At 38.8% G+C, this 21,932-nt stretch overlaps 1 protein-coding gene across 2 annotated transcripts in view; it reads right to left on the bottom strand.

The window, feature by feature from the left end:
* Nucleotides 1–21,932, bottom strand: part of atp6v0a2b (ATPase H+ transporting V0 subunit a2b) — a 34,401-nt gene continuing 12,469 nt past the window's right edge. For both annotated transcript variants that reach the window (XM_053228791.1, XM_053228792.1), the window contains exons 7-20: nucleotides 21,283–21,365; nucleotides 20,006–20,099; nucleotides 17,542–17,754; nucleotides 16,543–16,693; nucleotides 15,106–15,245; nucleotides 13,598–13,755; nucleotides 12,291–12,381; nucleotides 10,712–10,830; nucleotides 9,801–10,011; nucleotides 7,577–7,696; nucleotides 6,901–7,020; nucleotides 6,456–6,573; nucleotides 5,608–5,779; nucleotides 1–4,193 (exon numbers count right to left, since the gene is read on the bottom strand). In XM_053228791.1, coding sequence (XP_053084766.1) covers nucleotides 4,091–4,193; nucleotides 5,608–5,779; nucleotides 6,456–6,573; nucleotides 6,901–7,020; nucleotides 7,577–7,696; nucleotides 9,801–10,011; nucleotides 10,712–10,830; nucleotides 12,291–12,381; nucleotides 13,598–13,755; nucleotides 15,106–15,245; nucleotides 16,543–16,693; nucleotides 17,542–17,754; nucleotides 20,006–20,099; nucleotides 21,283–21,365 — 1,893 coding nt within the window. In that variant the 3' untranslated portion in view covers nucleotides 1–4,090. The remainder of the gene's footprint in view (nucleotides 4,194–5,607; nucleotides 5,780–6,455; nucleotides 6,574–6,900; nucleotides 7,021–7,576; nucleotides 7,697–9,800; nucleotides 10,012–10,711; nucleotides 10,831–12,290; nucleotides 12,382–13,597; nucleotides 13,756–15,105; nucleotides 15,246–16,542; nucleotides 16,694–17,541; nucleotides 17,755–20,005; nucleotides 20,100–21,282; nucleotides 21,366–21,932) is intronic.

Below are 21,932 nucleotides of genomic sequence, written 5' to 3'. Positions count from 1 at the left end.
TTTATTGTAATTTAAGTCATTTTATTATTTACAAATAATTTTACAGAAAATAACAGTCATCTAAAGCAAGGATATAAAGATATGATCATGCAAAACGCTAAAAAAAAAAAAAACACCAATTTCTCTGATTCATCTATTGTTGAGGTTTTTCCACAAAATAAAAGTCCATTTCAATGAAAATCAATAATTCAATACTTTCTCACACAAGTAGAATCAACGAAACAAAACAAAAACAAGATTTCCAGAAAATAAAACATTTATTTTCAAAATCAGACATTTTAAATCAACTCAAGATTTGTTTTGAAGGAGAAAAAAAAATCCAAATCCGTAAAGACGGGAATATAAAGCGCTTTCAAATAACACCAACCAAACCCGGGTTTAATTACATTCAATAAATAATCTAAAATCTGTAAGTGGAATGGATAAAGGAGTGAAATTCTCACACACACACACACACACACACACAAAAACAACATTATAGATGTCTTTAAAGAAAACCATCAGGAAACTGATCAGGCAGAAGATGGAGAAGATGCTTTCGTTATTATTATTATTATTATTATTATTATTATTATTATTATTTGTGTTAATACTTCAGGGGCAATAAAAGAAATTCGAAAAACACGAGTTTCTCATTTGGCGAAAACGAAACAATAGAGATGCGGTTTAATTTAAACTCATGATTGTTTCATGTTTAAGGATCTTCTCTGATCGACAAACAAATATTATGTTCAGCGTCAAGGTTGACTAAAGCTAACTAAAGCTAACAGACCCTGCTGCTGTGGTTTTTAGTAAATCAACAACGAAGTTTTTAGTGTTTTACCAAAAAAATTGAAATCATACGAAAAATTACGCTAGTAAATTAAAAAAAAGCGTTTGCTTCTCTAGATGACGAAACATCGCTGGTGTTCGACACAAAACCTTTCCCAACACGGACCCGATTCCTTAATACGTAGGATAATCGTAGGAAATTACGTATAAAAAATACACTAGTCTCTCTTAAAGCCACTTCTGGAATGTGCAGTTCACCTTAAAAAAAAAAAAAAAAAAAAAAAAAAAAAAAAAAACAGGCAACATGTAGCTAAAACGAAAAAATTCTCCAGAAACGGCGACATAATGGTGCGTTCGTACGCAATTCGCAAAATTTCAACATGTAAAGGCACAAATACAAAAACATGAAACCCTCACTGAAGTTGTGAGAACATTGTTGCTAAGCAACTGTCACAGTTACACACGTCAACAACCTATGTTACTGACCTAATAACTACATCTAACAATTTAGCTAGCACATCGACATGTCTTAAACACGCAAGGTGAAGGAAAAGGGATGATAAAAACGAGACAAAATTCTCAGGAATGTCGACGTTGGTAAATTACCAAAAAAAGGAAAAGGAGGAAAATTACAACGTAATTACTCTTAGCGTTGATAGCTAACCAAACTTCAATGGGTTTCACTGGAACGTCCGACATTTTACAAAAAATGTTGACTTTCGAAGAATAATTTCATAAATTACGCTAAACACGATTCAGCATTACTGAGTTTACGAGAAGTGTCTATATTAATACCTCACGCTTAAGCTACTTGACAAGTAGCGATTTCTCAATATAGCGAAATCCAATATGGCAGAAGTTCACTTAGCGATCGTTGCTAATATAATTACGGTGTAATTTTAGCCGTACTGAGTTTTTTTATTAATAGTTTACCAACACATCTGAGGTAAATGTTGATATCCCTGAGTTTTTCTTTTCATTACTTTAGTTACTTTACACCGTTCATATAAAAGACTGTCTTAGACTTCGTCATTAGCTAGACGCTTAGCATCGATATTTTCCAGTTGCCTAGCAACAGCGTTCTCACTATAACGATGTGAATGGCGAGTGTGTCGTTTGTTCAGCTACCAACGTTCACGGATTCGGTTCCGTTTCAATAGAATGTGTCGTCAAAAGTAAAAATCTTCTGTTATCTTTAAGTTGTGACACAACATCGATTAAAATTACGACATAAATTTGGTTAGCGGTGGATGCTAAGTGTAATTACAGTGTTCTGTTAGTTGCTCTGAGCCTTTTCCCAGTAATTCACCAACACATCTGAAGGAAATGTTGACATTCCGAGCATATACTAGTCTTTAATAGGCATCTATATGTCCCTGTTGCCTAGCAACAGTTACTGTAATTACAAGTTTGTCTATCTACGTTGAAAAAAAGTCGCAACGTTGACTAAAATGACACTGTAATTACACTTAGCATTGACCGTTAATTGAACAGTGACAGTTTCACCGTAGCGAGAAAACCGAATGTATAAAGTTCGCTTAGCGATCGATGCTAACTGTAATTAATTTTATTCATACGCAATCTTTTCTTGAGAATTTATCAACACATCTGAGGAAAATGTTGACGTTTTCCCGAGAACTTTGTGTCATTTTCACAGTCTCGCTATACCTTTACACTGTTCATATGAAAGATTGCGTCTTGTACTTCGTCATTAACTAGCTTATATGAGGTGTCTATATTTTCCAGTTGCCTAGCAACAGCGTTCTTACAACATTACATCATGGGAAAGCAAACACATGAGATGCTTTTTCATTAAAAACGGACTCGTAAGAATTCCACATGGACCATTCACAATTTTAGAAAAATCTCCCATACTGAGTTTAGCTAGCGGTTGATGCTAAGAGTAATTTTGGTCATATGGAGTCTTTTTTTTTTTTTCTTTTGTTCTTTTTTTTTTTTTTTAGCAATTTATCAACACATCTGAGGGAAATGTTGATATTCTGAACATTTCTGCATCATTTTCACCATCACTATCTTTACACTTTCTGTATAAATGATGACCGACATACTGTATAAGCTAGCTAAACATGTAATTAGCTACCTTATGCTCATGGTCCGTAATTCCCTGTTGCCTGGCAACAGTGTTCACACAATTTTAACCACTTAAACAGTGAGAATATCATGTGTTTACCTTCCAACGTCAGATGAAAAATGAATTCACACATTAGATTCGAACGCGCTATAGGCCAGACGTCACGTACAGCACATGAGCAAAGTTCTGACAGAAACGTCCGGAATGTGATTTTTTAAAAATTTATTTATTTATTTTTTAAACATTTGCTCTAAAATGAATTTGATCATTAAAGCAACCTGAAGATGAACTCAGTTAAATCAGTGATATTTGTTGTGTACGACGACTCGGATGGAGAAGATGATTTAAAGGTAATAAGTAGGAGATGTTCATGGATCGACATTCATTTTTTTTTTCCCTCCCTGGAGTTTTCCTTTCACGCAATCACTGCCATCTGATGTCATCAATGTGCGCCTCAGACTCCTCCCACTCCTGGGCTTAAAAATTCCTTCACCAGCCGGCTTTCAGGCTGAAAATCTACATCCGAAAAAATGCGCTTTGTAGAGGCGCCACGAGGATACGGAGAATATTCGGTGCAGACGTTAAAAAAAAAAATAAAAGTAAAAATAGCAAAAATGTTTATTTGAAGAAAAATAAAGATCACTCTGACTATAATTCAAAGACTATAATAAGACGATTCAAGTACAGATTCAGCACGTTTAGTAGTTTGTATCTGTATCCAGTAGCATTTTAAAAACGTAAAGCATTGCGTAACCCTGCGTTTCATTAAAAAATATATTTAAAAAAAAAAGATTAATGTTGCACAGCTTTCAGGATTAATTTAAGTGAGGATTCTTTCTACTTAGCAATGATTGTAGCTATTTAACCAAGCGGTGCAAGCTAGCTGTAGCTAGGTGTGCATGCAAACAGTGTTTTTATAAGAGTGCTTGTTTGGGTTTAAATGTTTTTTTTTTCTTGTTTGAAAGCCGGAGGGAACTTTCAAGCAGCTCAGGAGGTGGACGACATTAGAAGGCGGTGATTAAAATGAACGTCCTACATGAGGCAACCTCGTTCACAGTCTCAGGATTTGGCTGGAGTTTTAAGGCAAGTCAGTGCAACACTCTCTATATACACACAATAAAAGGAGAAGTTTATACAGTATTGCGGCTTCGATCTGTGACAGATCGCTCTGGCACTTCAGTAAAGCTCGCTCTTCCGAGCAGAGCGAGCGAGCGAGAGTCACAGTGTTCAGAGCAATCCTTCGCTCTCGAAGCTCGTGTGCAGGAGAGAGAAGGCAAACGGCGAAAACTTGGTTCCAGCGCCACTGTAGAATTTATTCTGAAACTCCACCCTGAGAGAGAGAGAGAGAGAGAGAGAGAGAGAGAGAGAGAGAGAGAGAGAGACACAGAGAGACAGAGAGGGAGAGAGACAGAAAGAGAGAGGGACACAGACAGAGAGAGAGACACAGAGAGACAGAGAGGGAGAGAGACAGAAAGAGAGAGGGACACAGACAGAGAGAGAGACACAGAGAGACAGAGAGGGAGAGAGAGACAGAAAGAGAGAGGGACACAGACAGAGACAGAGACAGAGAGAGAGAGAGAGAGAGAGAGAGAGAGAGACAGAAAGAGACAGAAAGAGAGACAGAGACAAAGAGAGCGAGCGAGAGAGAGAGAGAGATAGAGAGGGAGAGACAGAGAGAGACAGAGAGAGACAGAGAGAGAGAGACAAAGAGAGAGATAGAGAGGGAGAGGGAGAGAGAGACAGAGAGCGACAGAGACATAGAGAGATAGAGAGAGAGAGAGACAGAGAGAGAGAGAGAGACAAAGAGAGCGAGCGAGCAAGAGAGAGAGAGAGATAGAGAGGCAGAGAGAAACAGAGAGAGAGAGACAGAGAGAGAGAGAGACAGAGAGAGAGAGACAAAGAGAGCGAGCGAGAGAGAGAGAGATAGAGAGAGACAGAAAGAGAGCGAGCGAGAGAGAGAGATAGAGAGGGAGAGGGAGAGGCAGAGAGAGACAGAGAGCGACAGAGACAGAGAGAGACAGAGAGAGACAGAGACATAGAGAGATAGAGAGAGGGAGAGACAGAGAGAGAGAGAGAGACAAAGAGAGCGAGCAAGAGAGAGACAGAGGCAGAGAGAGAGAGGCAGAGAGAGAGAGACAGAGAGAGAGAGTGAGCGAGAGAGAGAGTGAGCGAGAGAGACAGAGAGAGACAGAGAGACAGAGAGACAGAGGCAGAGAGAGAGAGAGACAGAGAGAGACAGAGAGAGAGAGAGAGAGAGAGAGACAGAGAGAGTGAGCGAGAGAGAGAGACAGAGAGAGTGAGCGAGAGAGAGAGAGAGAGAGAGAGAGAGAGGGAGAGACAGAGAGAGACAGAGAGAGAGAGAGACAGAGAGAGAAATAGAGAGAGAGATTTAACTCATTGTTCCCATGAGGTGATCTGATATAAACTGTCATCTCATCAGAATTTCTTTTGGGAAAAATATATCTAAAAAAAAAAAAAATGTATAAATCTCATTATATTGGAAAAACAATATTTATCTCATATGAATGTAAATGAAAGTACAAAGTGCCAAAAGAACCTTATTTCATTAATACTTCTGAGTAACATGTACTACAGATGAGCATATGGACAATGCTCCTGCTTGATCCTGACCATCTTGAGTTTATAATTTAACAAACACAGCTTATTTTTGTGAGTTTTGTTGGAGCATCCTTCATGCATGCGTTTGAAAATTTGTTCAAATGTCCAGCGTGGACTTTACTGACCAGTGGAGGCGCAGCGCGTGCAGGAAAGCGGACAATCCCTCCATCACCAGCAGGATGGAGACGGTCAGGACGGCAAAGAAGCCGAACACGGGGACAAGGAACAGCACTCCGACGCCGTTGTCTACACGCAGCCCGACGCGCATCACCATCGCCCACAGCACCTCCGACAGCTCTGAACACACACACACACACACACACACACACACACACACACACACACACACACACACACACACACACACACACAACAACATCCTCAACTCTAAATCAACATCTGGAACATCTCAGAAAACACACGCACACACAACACAAACATCTGATGTTCATTAATCTTCACTGATTCGTCTTCATTAATCACGTCATCCTGATCGGGATCGCTCTGGATCCGGAGTCTATCCCGGGAACACTGGGCACGAGGCGGGAATACAGTCTGGATTTGACGCCAGTCCATTATTCACACTCTTATTCACAGCTAGGGGTAATTTATCACAGCCAGAACACCTACACCTGAACCTGGAAGAAACCCGTACAGACATGGGGAGAAATGCGAAATTCCAGACGCAAGCTCGGGATCGAACCCGGGACCCTGGAGCTGTGATACGGCAACGGGAAAAGGTTATCAGGTGGCAACTTTCTCTAAAATCTTTGAGAGCAGCTGAGTGATAAGTACCTTCAGCTCCCTGCAACGTGTTTCTACTAACGTCCGTTCCAAACTTCAGTATCGTCGTCGGGTTTTTTAATTAATCCACTATAGCGGCTAATAACCTGACAGCATTATGATACTTATGAGCTTTGGTGATGGATCACGGACGACAGCGAGTGTGTTGCCGTGTTGTAGATGGACTCACGTGCGTGTGCCAGACTCAGAGCCCACAGTCGGAGGTAGGACGCGGTGTTGGAGATGCAGCCCAGGCAGTATTCGATCGTGTGTATTGACTGGTGTAGGAACACATCCGCGAAATCAAACTGGATTTAAAAAAAATACACATAAACATACAGTTAGGAATAATATAGCACACTGTAATGATCATTTTATTAGTGAAGTGTGTAAATCAGTGGTATAGGGTCAGTCCAAGTCTAATCAGTTTTATCAGAATCAACTATTATTTCTGTTTTTTTTTTAACACAAGTAATCAATCAGCTATGAAGAGTGTCTTCTAGTTCACAAGTACCATGAGGTCCAGTTTATTTCAGTCATGAGCGAATATCAGAAATGGAAATTTACGGTGACTTTTCCACTTTTCTTCTCAGTGGAAAATCGAACCAATGAGATGAATGCGTGTGGAGGTTTACCTCTTCTGATTGGCTGTCTGAACTGCTGGAGTGACTGTCCAGGCTGGTGCCTTCCTCTAAATCGTGGGCGCGCATTAGCGAGATCTCCTCGTCACTGCTGCGCCGTACACGCTCATATCCCTACACACAGACACACACACACACACACACACACAGATAATGACATCTATGCCTGCCCTGCTCATTGCATACTGTTTAATCATTAAAGCTGCAGTTACTAATTCAACACATTAAAGCAGCAGTGTCACAGAGTCTGAACAAATCGATTCATAAACACATTCACGCCAACGCCAAACTGACTGCAATTACACGTTTCTACCAAAGAGGTCGCCAAATCCTCGAAAGCTACACAACTGTGTAAATGTTGATCCATGAAAATGTACACAATTTTGACTGTTCGCTTGCAAAATGCACAAATCAGTCGTCATTTTATTGTGCATAAATATATGAATATGTATAAGACCTGAGATTTAATTTTAAAAGATCTGAAAGAATAGAAATAGCGTTAACGCCGTGGATCCGAGACGTGGAACTATTTCACAACAATAATCAAAGTAAAGCTTAACATCTGCAGCCGTGTGGTACACTGGCAGGAAGTAACTTTTTAAAAAACAGGGATTTAGGTAGATAAACCAACACACACACACACACACACACACACACGTTGCATTCTCACCCTGTACATGCCCAGTCGATTCCTGCCCTTATGGAGCCAGTAGAGGTAGAGCGGTTTCCCCAGCAGCAGCACAGGAACACTGAGAAGAGCGACGAGTAACAGGAACACCTGCAGTCCTGTCTGAGATACGCAAACACACACACACACACACACACACACACACACACAAGCAAATCAGCAACTATTCAAACACTCAATAACCACATCATGACCTTATGGTGGCCTGAGCCGAGTGCTCCTCCTGCAAATCTGCACTTAGGTGACGTTAAGGGCTTGAGGGTGTCCCTTTCAGCGATTGAGACTTACACACTAACACTGTCGTCACTCAGTCACACGCACTCACATGCACTCACATGCAAACCGCATCTACAGAGCATGAATAATTAGAAATAACTGGTTGCCATGTGATGACCAACAAACTTACTGGAGAAGAAACGGCACGAGATCACAAGATTACTGCTAACAAGGTAATACTGCAGATAAGCTTATCTGCCGAATACTAGTCATAGGATGTTGTGTTTACATTCACAGCAATTTATTATATTGTTACTCTTTTGCACTACTGTTATATCTGACACTTTCACACTAGAACTGTGTACTAGTCTGCGCTGTACTGTCTCTTACTGTGCCTGTTGTCCTGTTTTAGTAGTTATTGTACTGTCTTGTGCTGTTTACACACGTCTGCACGTGCACTCTATGTAGTAATGTGAGGTATCATGTAGTTCTGTGTTTGTTTGATGCAGCACTGTGGTCCTGGAAGAACTATAACTAGCTGTATATGGTGGAAATGACAATAAAGCCACTTGACTTGACTTGAGATCAAGACACGCCTCTAGGGGGCGGGACATATATGATCCCAGATAATGGATAATCACTGGATAATCACAAGGTTGTGCCTAATTATAGAATAATCAAATTTCTTCTTGATTTCCTGGACGTTTTTTTCACATATTCTGTCGTGTTGGTTTCCATAACACTAAGGCACAGGTACAAAAAGCACTGAAACTAGGCTTGTGCGATAATCTGACAATATTGTCGTCCCTACATGATATCACACTGTCACGACATCCAGTGAGGTTTAATCGCCGATTATATTATCTTACCAGACCTGCCAACCTTTACGGATCTTGTGTAGGAGCAGAAACGGCGGGATACGCTTGTACGAAAGCGGTCATCTTTTTCATTCCGATAAAACAGAATGAACGTGTGAATTAGTAATGATTTTTTTCATCTTTATTCATCGTCATAACCGCTTTATCCTGATCAGGGTCGTAGCAGATCTGGAGCCAATCACGGTAAAGCACAGGTGTTTCCAACTCTCTAATATTAAAACAGACAATTCATGGAAGCCCCGCCCCCTTCCCCCTGTCTCACTCCCTCTCGATTTAAACACACAGGCTTACGTTCTTCATCCTGGCTAACGTTAGATACGTGTATAGTGAACATATTTATTAGGGATTCCATCGAAATATTTCGAATGAAAACAGTCTCAAAACAGCTCTTTCAGTTTTTGAGGAAGAAAAAAAATTTTGACTAAAAAAATAATAATAATAATCAAATACTCCTACAACAAAGCGTCAAATTTAACACAATACATTAATAATCTTAATGGTGATAATTAGTAGGTGATTAAAATGACTATATTTCCCTCCATCGCCGCTCTCCTGCTCTCTCCTGCACATCAACAGTGAAAATGTCGGCCATGTGGACAATCAACAACCGATTTTCATTAAAGGATTATATATAGATGCTTTCCATATGTATATTATTATTATTATAAAGATATTTAATATGTATAGATTATATGTATGCTTCCTGTACTCTCCTTTTATCAGGTAAGTGCTTTTGGACAATTAAGTCATTTATCTCAGATGCTTTAAAATGGAAAATCAGGAGAAAGGAAAAATCAATATCGTACCATGATGCCATAATATGATTTAAGGGCCACTTTAAAGCAGAGATGTCAACACTTTATTAATAATAATAATAATAATAATAATAATAATGTTATTATAGATATGTAAATATCTATAAATGCCATAAATGTAAATGTAGATATAAAGACAGTTTTACTCCTAAGTAAGTGTTAAAAATGAGCATGCAGTATGTTGTCTTTTTTTTTTTTTTTTTTTTTTTTTTTTTGGAGCAAGAGGTGAATATATTCATCCCCCAGCTACGCTCTCGTCTTCCTCCTCCCCTCTCGCTCGCTCGCTCGCTCGCTCACCTGTCCCGTGTAGAGCGGCTGTCCCGAGCCTCCCTGCATGAGGAACATGTTAATGAAGTGGATGAGGATGCTGGGAGCTCGCTGGGAGTCTCGCGCCGTGAAGGACAACCACTTGTAGACGATCATGAAGACCAGGTAGCCGAAGAGACAGAGCAGGAAGAGCAGCTCGGGCAGGAAGACCAGGTAGAGGTTGAACTTCCTCCTGAAGTGTCTGAGAACAAAACAAGACACAGTGTTAGGGAATGAGGAAGAACACAGCTCCTCGTTTAACATAACTAACCTAATCATCTCATTATCTAATCAACGAAAGCTTCATGAGTGGAATGAGTTCATCCTCCACTTCACTATGTGAGGAATAAAACACTCTGTGTTGTGATGTTTTAGGAAAATAATCAATGCCGGAGTGGTGTGATGAAGCAAAGTTGATTATTATTTATGTAACAGCCCGTTGTGAAGCAATGATTTCACAGAAATCATTCCAATCATTAAACGATTACAAGTTTTTAATTTATTAAAGATTGACATATCGTATGTTTTATCTGTTTAATGTTGCGGAACGTCCGGGAAGCAAGTTAGTTCCTGTTTTCACTTACGTTATAGCAGCTATAAACAGTCGGAAAACGTAAAGTTACAGCTTCACCTCTGACACTGGAGACTCCTTCCGTAAATATTAAATAAACATCTCCTTAAAGAAAACTTCACCATATCAATGTTTTTTTAAATCTGTTTATTATCAATAGAGAGTCCGCTGTACACGTCCCAGTGAATGCGCTGTTACCATAGAAACGATAACATATTAGCACCTGCGCCGCCGTCAGAGCTGCTGTTATAGAAAACTAATCAACACCTTCTGACCAATCAGAACCCAGAACTCAACAGCGCTGTGGTGTAACGGTCTTTATGTGACTCACAGGTGGTTAAAGACGCCCAGGACGACGCCGAAGCTCATGTGAACGATCCCCAGAATCACGGACATCTTCATCTTATACGAGTTCAGGAAGGTGAGCCGGTTTGACGCCAGGTTCCAAATCTAAAAAAAAATGTAAAAATTTAAAAAATTTTAAAAAATGCAGAATCTGTCACTTTCCATTTTTAAGGACTTTAACCAATTTAATTAAAAAAAAAAAAAAAAAAAAAAAAAAAAAACCTAGAAAAATGCATTTCCTGAAGAAACTGTAGAGTGACTGGAGACTTAAAGCAAGTTTCCTGTTAATGCTAAAAGGGTTGCTAGGGATTTACTAGGTGGTTGCCATGGCATTCCAGGTGGTTGCAATTGGAAGGTGTTGCTTGGTGGAGGCTATGAGCTCCCAGGTGGATTTTAGGTAGCTGTTAAGGTGTTTCTAGGTGGGGTTGCTATAATATTGAGTACTAAGGCTAAAGTTCATTGCTGGGTGTTGCTATGGTATTCCATGTTGTAGCTGGTTGACTGTGGTATTCCAGATAGTTGCTAGGGTGTTGCTAGGGTATTTCATGTGGTAGCTACAGTTTTGCTAGGTAGCTGACAATGATATTCCAGGTGATTGTTAGGGTGTTGCTAGTGTGTTGCTAGGCAGTTGCTATGCTATTCCAGGTGATTGTTAGGGTGTTGCTAGTGTGTTGCTAGGTAGTTGCTATGCTATTCCAGGTGATTGTTAGGGTGGCTGCTAGTGTGTTGCCAGGCAGTTGCTATGCTATTCCAGGTGATTGTTAGGGTGTTGCTAGGTGGTTGCGATGTTATCCCAGGTGGCTGCTAGTGTGTTGCCAGGCAGTTGCTATGCTATTCCAGGTGATTGTTAGGGTGTTGCTAGTGTGTTGCTAGGCAGTTGCTATGCTATTCCAGGTGATTGTTAGGGTGTTGCTAGTGTGTTGCTAGGCAGTTGCTATGCTATTCCAGGTGATTGTTAGGGTGTTGCTAGGTGGTTGCGATGTTATCCCAGGTGGCTGCTAGCGTGTTGCTAGGCAGTTGCTATGCTATTCCAGGTGATTGTTAGGGTGGCTGCTAGTGTGTTGCCAGGCAGTTGCTATGCTATTTCAGGTGATTGTTAGGGTGTTGCTAGGTGGTTGCGATGTTATCCCAGGTGGTTGCTAGGGTGTTACCAAGCAGTTGCTATAATACTGCAGTTGATTGCTAGGGTATTGCTAAGGTGTTGCTATGGTATTTCATGTGGTAGCTAGGGTTTTGCTAGGTAGCTGACAATGATATTCCAGGTAGTTGTTAGGGTGTTGTTAGGTGGTAGCTAGTGTGTTGCTAGGCAGTTGCTATGCTATTCCAGGTGATTGTCAGGGTGTTGCTAGGTGGTTGCGATGTTATCCCAGGTGGTTGCTAGGGTGTTGCTAAGTGGTTGTTATCCGAGTTGACTGCTAGGGTGTTTGTTGTTAGGCGGTTGCCATGTTATTCTTGGTTGTTGCTAGGTGAGAAACTCATTACATTTCATCTAACCAGGTCAATGAGAATAAACAGCAGCATGTGTAAAATAATGAATATATCAGAACCCAAACTGAGGCACGTACCGGATCGATGCCGAAGGGGTACGGCCCGTTAAACACCCCAGTAACGTTCGGGTCGAGTGTGAGGAAGCTGTTCGAGTGTAGTGTTTCCATCCTGCAACACCAACACAACATTAACACGCCCACTCTGACCTTTAACCTCAACACATTATCCCAGTAGGAGTGTGTTAAACTACAGAGAAAATAATAAACTGCAGAAAACAATCAATAAAATAACAACAACAACAATAATAATACTAATAAATATAATACACAAAAATGAACAAAAACTACAAATATGTCTGCAAATCTGAAAAAAAAAATTAAATGGCTTCCAAAAAAGACTGAAATAAAATAATTTAAAAAATGAAAAAACATGAATTATTTTCTGTTTTCCATTTTTAAGTATTTTGATGAATTTGAACAAAAATTAGAAAAAGAAAAAAGAATAAAAAGCAGATGCAAATTACATTCTATTTTGTGTTTTTTTTTTTTTTAAATGCTTGTTAATAAGACTAAAACTGTAGGAACAATTTTTAAAATTTTTTTAAACAAAAATTAAACATATCGTAACTGCAACAACAAAAACAAAAACGTGAAAAAACGTGAAAAAATTGTCATTGAAACAGACTGAAATAAAAATACGGTAAAATCGTTTCTTTTTTCCATTTTTAAACTAATAAACAAATCAATTTTAACCAAACAAAAAAAGGTAGACTAAATTTTTTTCCATTTTTGCTTTTAAATGTTTAAAACCATGATGAATTTTTAACTCCTTATCAATAATTAAGAAGGTAAATTCGCCAAAATTACCTTCTACCATAAATAATTGAGAGAACGCTTTACTGAATGAAAGTATAGAGGAGGAAAGTTAAGTAGAAAATAAAGAAAAATATTAGTATAAATATTAATATAAAAATAAAAACGAAATTACATTTCTAACGGAAACTAAAAATATACAAATATAAAAACTCATTTAAAAAAAGAAAATTAAATTAAATAAAAAAAATAATTTACATTTTTAATGGAAATTAAAAATATAAAAACTCATTAAAAAAAACAGAAAATTAAATTAAATTTCTAACAGAAGTTAAAAATATACAAATATGAAAACTCATTTAAAAAAAAAAAAAAAAAAAAAAAAAAAAAGAAATTTAACCTGTAAGAGCACTGATCTCAGGTCAGATTAAATTTGAGTTAAATTGTGCGTGTTTGAAATAAATACTGTGTAAAACCAGCATTTCATTTTTTTCCCACCCACAGTACTTAAAATTGAAATCAGGATATTTATTTATTTATTAATTTATTTTTAAATAAAAAATGAGACTCACTGCCACTGTCCCTGGTCGAACATGGCTTTGGCGCTCCACCCGGAGCCGAACAGATTCAGCGACTTGGAGAAACAGTCGTTATAGATGAAGCCGGTGTACACTGAGAAAATCCCCATCATCAGGATGATGTAGCGTCCCTCGAAAAACGTGTTCCAGATCTGAAACAAAGAAAAGAGGAGCACATGAAGCCAGATTAGACGAATACAAGAGCAGTAAACAGTAATAAATGAAACAAAGTCGATATTTAATGTGACAATCCTTCGCTTTAAAGGGAAAATAAAGCAGTATCTGAGGTGCAGTGTGTGCAGTTTTCTAAGGAAATGAGCTGGAAGTGTTACTGAGCATCTTGCAGAAGCAGCCACAGTTCTTCTGGAGACTTTGACTGTCGACTCGCTTCTTATTTCTGCAGCGAAACCCAGCAGCCTTCATTATGTTTTTATCTGAAAAGTGTCTCTTATGGAATCTGCTGCTTTCTTTACTGACATACAAACATTTTTCTGGAACGTTTCATTTTGTGCTGGAAAACTAATGTTTGGAATCTAAAATGGTTTTATACTGAATCAATAATTTAGAAGTCAGAAAATAAACATCTATAACAAAGATTTTCTACCCAAGACTTTTGCACAGTTTTATATATATATATATATATATATATATATATATATATATATATATATTACAGCTCACTTACAGCTCATTTCCTTATAAAACTGCACACACTGTACCTGAGACTACTATATATTTTTTTTAAAGTGAAGGATCGTCACACCAAATACTGACTTTGTTTCATTTATTACTGTTTACTGCTCTTTATAGTGTTTTTTTAAAATGTAGAAACATTTAATTTCATTATTTTTGAAGGCGTCTTTGCTCTACAGCATTTCTTTGCATGTGACTAAGACTTTTGCACAGCACTATGTATAGATAGATAGATAGATAGATAGATAGATAGATAGAGATACACACACATACACACTATATGGTCAAAAGTTTGTGCACCCCTGACCATCACACCCATATGTGGTTCTTCCCACACAGTTGTATAGAATGTCTTTCAAGCTAAGGGCTCAAACCTGTTCAAGCAGCATTGAAACAAACAATGTTTGTGGCCAAACAATGTTGACAGTGACCCTGTGCACAAAGCGAGCTCCATGAAGACATGGTGTGTGAAGGTTGGAGTGGAAGAACTCGAGAGCCCTGACCTCAACCCCACTGAACACCTTTGGGATGAACTGGAACACCGACTGCACCCCAGACCTCCTCGACATCCCAACATCAGCGCCTGACCTCACTAATGCTCTTGTAGCTGAATGAACACAAATCCCCACAGCCACGCTCCAACATCTAGTGGAAAGACTTCGCAGACTTCGCAGCTCATTATAACAGCAAACACAGCGGGGAATAAAACTGGAATGGGATCTTCAACAAGTACATATGGGTGTGATGGTCAGGGGTGCACAAACTTTTGACCATATAGCGTATATATATGAAGAAGAACGTAAACGCACCTCGTTTCTGGTTTTCTTCAGTTTGCGGTCCTTCTCATACAGGACCATCCAGAAGGCGAAGAGGGCCATGATGAGCCCGTGGCCGAGGTCTCCGAACATCACAGCAAACAGGAAGGGGAACGTGATGATGGTGTACGGAGCTGTGAGAGACGAGAGAACACGTGAACCTGGAGCTCTAACCATGTAAAGGTGCATCAACTGAACAAGTCAGACTCGTCGATTTCTAGAGCGGCTGGTACGTTACATCCAGCAGCTGCTCGTGAACACAGATTTTGGTGTTGGAGGCTGACATTAATAACGACGCAGCCTCTGTACTTCATTTTGTTTAAGGCTATCACTCTTGATTTATTCTACAGGCTGCTAGCTAGTGAATCTTTAGAGTAATTCCATATCCAGCGTACAGACTAGCAGATTGAGCGTTTTGAACAGGTTGCCAGGTTTCAGCAAAATTGACATCCAAACTACATCTTTTAAAAATAAATAAATAAATAAATAAATAAATATCTGAAACACCCAGTCAATTTTTTTTTTCCCTCCATACCAATCATTTCTATTAGTGCTTGTTGCAGTTCCCATTTCTGACCACTAGGTGCAATAATAACTCTATGGAAGTGAAGCGGGGCTGCTTTACGCGAGCAAATCAACAGAAAATCAGCTTATATCTGACAAATAAATCACTGAAGACTCAAAATTATTAAGTATGTCAAAAGAAATTAAAATGTACAGAGTCCATTGCGAATCAATTAACATTTATAAATATGTTTATTTTTAAAAATCCAGTGACTGTATCATGCTCTGAAAAGCTCATTGTGTCATTGTAGGGTTCGCAGTGGTGTTTGAGACCAGACGTGAGGAGAGCCAATCAGACTTCAGCCTCCATGATCCTGAAGCTTGTGGCCAGAAAAGTGTACAAGAGAATCTAATCACAAATATACAATGAAGACACGCTCCTTCGTTTTGGTGACAGATTAAATGTTTCAGTTACTTTACATACTTAACAATTTCCCTCAGGGATCAAGAAAGTACTCTATCTATCTGTCTATCTATCTGTCTATCTGTCTATCTATCTATCTATCTAACTTAAGTATCCTTTTGATTAAGCTGTATTTCTGTATTTGTAAGTGTACTTTAAGCTCGCTTTAAACTTGCTAAAATCGAGACTTTATCCCGGATTGTGCAAAATTCAAATGTATTAATCACTTAAAGGTCAGAATTCTTCATCCGTAATCTTCCACTAAAGGACAATGACTTTTTCCCGAGTCTAAAAGGATTTTTTTATTATGTCATAGTTGAATTGTGCACAGGAGAATATACAGTCCAGCGTCATAGGATTAATGTATATTTTTTATCATTTTACAGACCATTATTTACTTCTACTCAGGAATTTGGGTATCAGGAAACCTGGCAGCCATATTGAGTTTCACCTCCCTGACCCACCTGGGTTCACCTCCCTGTAGCTGCCGACTCCGTAGGCGTCCACTATGTTCTGAAATCCGGAGGTGAACTTATTGGTCCGTATGAGCGTGGGCGGAGTGTCGTTACTGGGGATGCGATTGACGAACGAAGGAACCGTTGCACCACTTTTTCTCTGAAAACGCAAAAACAGGAAATCGAGTCAAGATGAGTAACGCTTCTACATATGTGAATGATGACAGAATGACAACACAACGCAGAGCCGTGATTCGCTCACTGATGGTTAAAAAAGAAAAAAAAAAAAAAAGAGTAAATAAAAAAAAAAAAAAAAGAAAAGACTAAAATAGACCTCTGAATTATTTAGGAGAACTTCCCCATCACATTTGAAATACACTGGGATTAAAGTACTCCTGAATCGGTCTCTTAAACCGTAAATAATTCATGCACAACAATAAATAACAAATTAATAAACTAATAAACGATTAAAACGGAACGTGTCTACACCAGCAAGTGTCATCTTCTATGAATATGCATGAATATGCAAATATAGAAACACTCCCAAATCACTAACATTAGTTACGTAGCTGAGCACAATTTTTTTTTTTTTTACCTTAACACTTTTAACTAGCAAGTTGTCATCCTCAATCATTTGCATATTGCTTGTGATTGGTCCAAATCCACTGAGATTATTTAGTGACATCATAAAACGATTTTTTTCAGGTTTGTTGCTTTGTTGCTTTGCAAATTTCCCCATTCTATACAATCGAAATCAGTATAGAGGATGAAAAAAGGAGGAAATTATTTGAAACATCAAACAAAACAAGAGAAATATTATTGTAGGCGAAGTGGGCGGGGCAAATATATAATAACATAACATTATATAAATAATATAACACAATGTTATAAGCGTTTTTTGTTTTGTTTTGTTTTTTTAAGTAGCACGTAATCATCTGCTATAGACTAATAATTTGCATATCAGACGTGATTGGTCCAAAGCCGTCTCAAATGCCCCGTCAGACTCACCGAGCCTTCCTCCAGCGCCCTCCGGAGGGCAGGAAGGTCGTTGACGGGGCACCACACCTCCGCAATCAGGCACTTGTTGGTGACGTCGAAGCTGCACAGGTTGAGGATGTGGTAGATGGCCTTCATCTTCTTCACCTGGATCACCCACGTGTACACAGACTCCGAGGCCTTGTTCAACACCTGCCTCAGGTATTCCTCCGTCCGGTGAAGAACCTACGAGCGAGGAAACGTCTGGAATCATTTGTGTTATAAGCTGTTATGCTTTTAAACTTGTCTAAAAATATCTCTGTTTCACGGTATCATGACATCAATCAACCATTTAAAAAAAAAAAAAAAAAAAACACAAGCCAGTGGTAAAGAATAAACAAGAGGAAAAAAAAAATCGACACACAAAAGTCACTTTGCACATCCTTGTGTGTATATATAAAACAAAAAAAGGAAGTAAAAAGCTCAAATCCCAAAACTGTTCTTCTTTCTTAGAAACATATTTCTGAGAAGGATTTCTCCATGAAATCTCTTCCGTTGTCAGGATTCATCATGTTGTTGCTCTCTAAGCTGAAAGACGGAGTGAATACAAGGAAAAGCAGTAGCACTGAGCTTAAAACAAAACAAAAAAAAATAAAAAATCGAACTAGCAAGGCAGTGTGCAGCGCTGCTTAGGCAAAAATAAATATATAAATAAAATAACGTTGTTTGATCATCAATGACGTGTTCTTCTGTGTGTTTGACAGCCGTTGTGTATGATAAAGTCAGAAACTATGCTATTAGCGATAGCAGCAGCGGATTAAACAAGCGTTTCAGTGCGGTCGCGTCCCTGCGTCAATAAAGTATGTCGACACCTGACCATTACGGCTGGACGATATGACAAAAATATTATAATCACGATACTTAAGGACAATTCTACGATACACGATGCGTATATCTCACGATATATAATTTAGCTAACAAACTGTCTGCAAAACAGTAGTAAAATAAACAACAACCATTAAACTGAGTTTGACGATACTTTTCTTTAATGCCTACAAAGACAAAGAAGATTAAGTTTTTTTTTTTTTTAATTACGTCAAATCAATGGCAGCCGTTCAGTACCATTTATTTTGTAATTATTAAAAATGTAAAAAAATAAAATAAAAATACATCACTATACCAACGATATCTCAGAAAAGTTTATCGCATTATTCATTTATCACGATATTGATACTATATCGATATATCGCCCAGCCCTGCTGACCATCACACATCACACGGACATGTGGCTCTTTTCCTCCAAACTGTTACCACAAAGTCTGAAGCACACAATTGTACAGAATGTCTTTGTATGCTGTAGCTTTACATTACAGTTTCCCTTCACTGGAACTAAGAGGCTGAAACCTGTTCCAGCATGACAATGCCCCTGTGCACAAAGCGAGCTCCATGAAGACATGGTGTGTGAAGGTTGGAGTAGAAGAACTCGAGTGTCCTGCACAGAGCCCTGACCTCAACCCCACTGAACACCTTTGGGATGAACTGGAACACCGACTGAACCCCAGACCTCCTCGACATCCCAACATCAGCGCCTGACCTCACTAATGCTCCTGTAGCTGAATGAACACAAATCCCCACAGCCACGCTCCAACATCTAGTGGAAAGCTTCCCAGAGGAGTGGAGCTCATTATAACAGTGAAGGGGAATAAATCTGGAAGGAGATGTTCAACAAGCACATATGGGTGTGATGGTCAGGGGCGCACACTGTCCGACTTTTATCCGTATAGTGTAGAAATACATTTTTTTTAAAAATCAGATACATTAACAGGCATCGAGGTTACATTTATAAATGCGCCGCAGCAAAAAGTCGCAAATCAGACAGCTAATAGTGGGGAATAACTTGTTTTGAATATCTGTACAGAGGATTAGAGGATTTTTCTGACACATACGGAACAAAGAAAAGGTATAAAAAAATAATAAAATTTATGAGGTCAAAGCGCAGGAGACGATCCCTCTTTGTCCTTTATACGTCTGATATAACTTCCATACTTGGTGTACTTTTGCAATTAAAGAGATGAGTAGAACAAAAACTGAATTTAGTGCTTTGTTAACACAGAGGGTGTGTGTGTGTGTGTGTGTGTGTGTGTGAGCTCATGGCCATCACATGCAAACGCAGGACATTAATGCAATGACTCAGCTCAAATCTCTCTGCAGGGAATCTAGTAGCACACTGTTTCTCTCTCTCACACACACACACACACACACACACACACACACACACACACCACGAGCTCAGTCACATGATGCATCACGTCCTCTCAGGCCCAGGTTTCAGTGCAAACTGACGAGTTAATCAGATTGAGATTAGAAACAAACTACTACAGAAGTAATATATGACGTTTCTGCGTCTCAGGTGCTTTGATTTAGAACTGTGATGTAATCAGTGCACACTTTCCAGCCAATCAGAAACCAGTATTCTAATAAGGGGGGGTGAACTCACGGTGTGCAGGTCCTGAATGCGCGTGCGGAGACCCTCGACCACGTCGTTCCTCTCCTCGTTACTGTTAGGGTACGGGTACAGGTGGCAGTGGTAGCTGAGGAGAAAACACACTCGTGGTTTAAAAATACACCAAATTCTGGATTCTGATTGGTCAGAAGGTGTTGATTAATTTTCTGTAACAGGGGAATAACGCACTTGTTCTGATACATCACAATAAATATGGTGAAGTTTTCTGTATTTAATATAAGTATCATTAACCGAAGCTGTCCTTTAAAACATAAATAACACAACAGCTGACGTTGCTGTGGTATAAGAGGAATAAAACACTTCCTCAGACGTCCAGCCACAGCGTTTCATCTTCTACAACTGCATCTTCTACTACTTTAGTTTCTACTACTTTAGTTTCCACAACTCCATCTTCCACAACTCCATCTTCCACAACTCCAGCTTCCACAACTCCAGCTTCCACAACTCCAGCTTCCACAACTCCAGCTTCCACAACTCCAGCTTCCACAACTCCAGCTTCCACAACTCCAGCTTCCACAACTGCATCTTCCATAATTGTATTTTCTACAACTCCAGCTTCCACAACTGCAGCTTCCACAACTGCAGCTTCCACAACTCCAGCTTCCACAACTCCAGCTTCCACAACTCCAGCTTCCACAATTGTATTTTCCACAACTCCAGCTTCCACAACTCCAGCTTCCACAACTCCAGCTTCCACAACTCCAGCTTCCACAACTCCAGCTTCCACAATTGTATTTTCCACAACTCCAGCTTCCACAACTCCAGCTTCCACAACTCCAGCTTCCACAATTGTATTTTCCACAACTCCAGCTTCCACAACTCCAGCTTCCACAACTCCAGCTTCCACAACTCCAGCTTCCACAACTCCAGCTTCCACAACTCCAGCTTCCACAACTGCAGCTTCCACAACTGCAGCTTCCACAATTGTATTTTCTACAACTCCAGCTTCCACAACTCCAGCTTCCACAACTCCAGCTTCCACAACTCCAGCTTCTACAATTGTATTTTCTACAACTCCAGCTTCTACAACTCCAGCTTCTACAACTCCAGCTTCTACAACTCCAGCTTCCACAACTCCAGCTTCCACAACTCCATCTTCCACAACTCCAGCTTCCACAACTCCATCTTCCACAACTTGTTTGTTTTCTCTTTTTCATGTGGAAATCACGAGCTCACACTAATTTGTTTTAAACCTGCGCTCCAGCGTCAGATGAATCTGAACTGATCTGGTATAAAAAAAAAGTCGTTACCAGTCGCAGATCTTCTTCACTTTCTGTCCGATCTGATCGCCCCAGTAGGAGATGAGGAACACGGCGCTTCGGGTGGGCTCGCCCTGGGAACCCCAAACCAAGAGGAGAAATAAAAATCAAAATCAAAAATTAAAAAAAAAAAACTCTCAGTTGCTTTATCAGTCAATATTACGACTTTCAGACTTTTCTCACCAAAATTATTCTAATCCTGATCATTTTAAAAAAATTATTTAATTTTGACAATATTTACAACAAATTATCAACAAAATTTTATGTTATTTACAGAAATTTACAGAACATCATGGTCTGTAAAAATATAAAAATATAAATATATACATTAACCCAATAACCCTATAACGCTGGACCTATGGAAACTCTGTACGTTATTTAATATATTTATTATTTATTAATTATAATTACTGCATTTATACAGTGTTTATAATCAATAATATTTTGAAATAAAAATGTTTTTACAACTACAAATATATGTATATTGCTTAATTACATTAATTATTATATATATTATTTCATTTAAAATGTATAATATAATTTATTATTTTTAGGTAATAACAAATAAATAAATTAGGTAATAACTTTTTTAATTATTTAAATAAATAATAAATAAATAAGCAAATAAATAATAATATTAC

The sequence above is a fragment of the Pangasianodon hypophthalmus genome, chromosome 24 (genome assembly GCF_027358585.1).
Source record: "Pangasianodon hypophthalmus isolate fPanHyp1 chromosome 24, fPanHyp1.pri, whole genome shotgun sequence".
Taxonomy (NCBI): Eukaryota; Metazoa; Chordata; class Actinopteri; order Siluriformes; family Pangasiidae; genus Pangasianodon; species Pangasianodon hypophthalmus.
The sequence above is the reverse complement of the archived record's forward strand: the minus strand, read 5'-3'. Positions and strand labels throughout refer to the sequence as shown.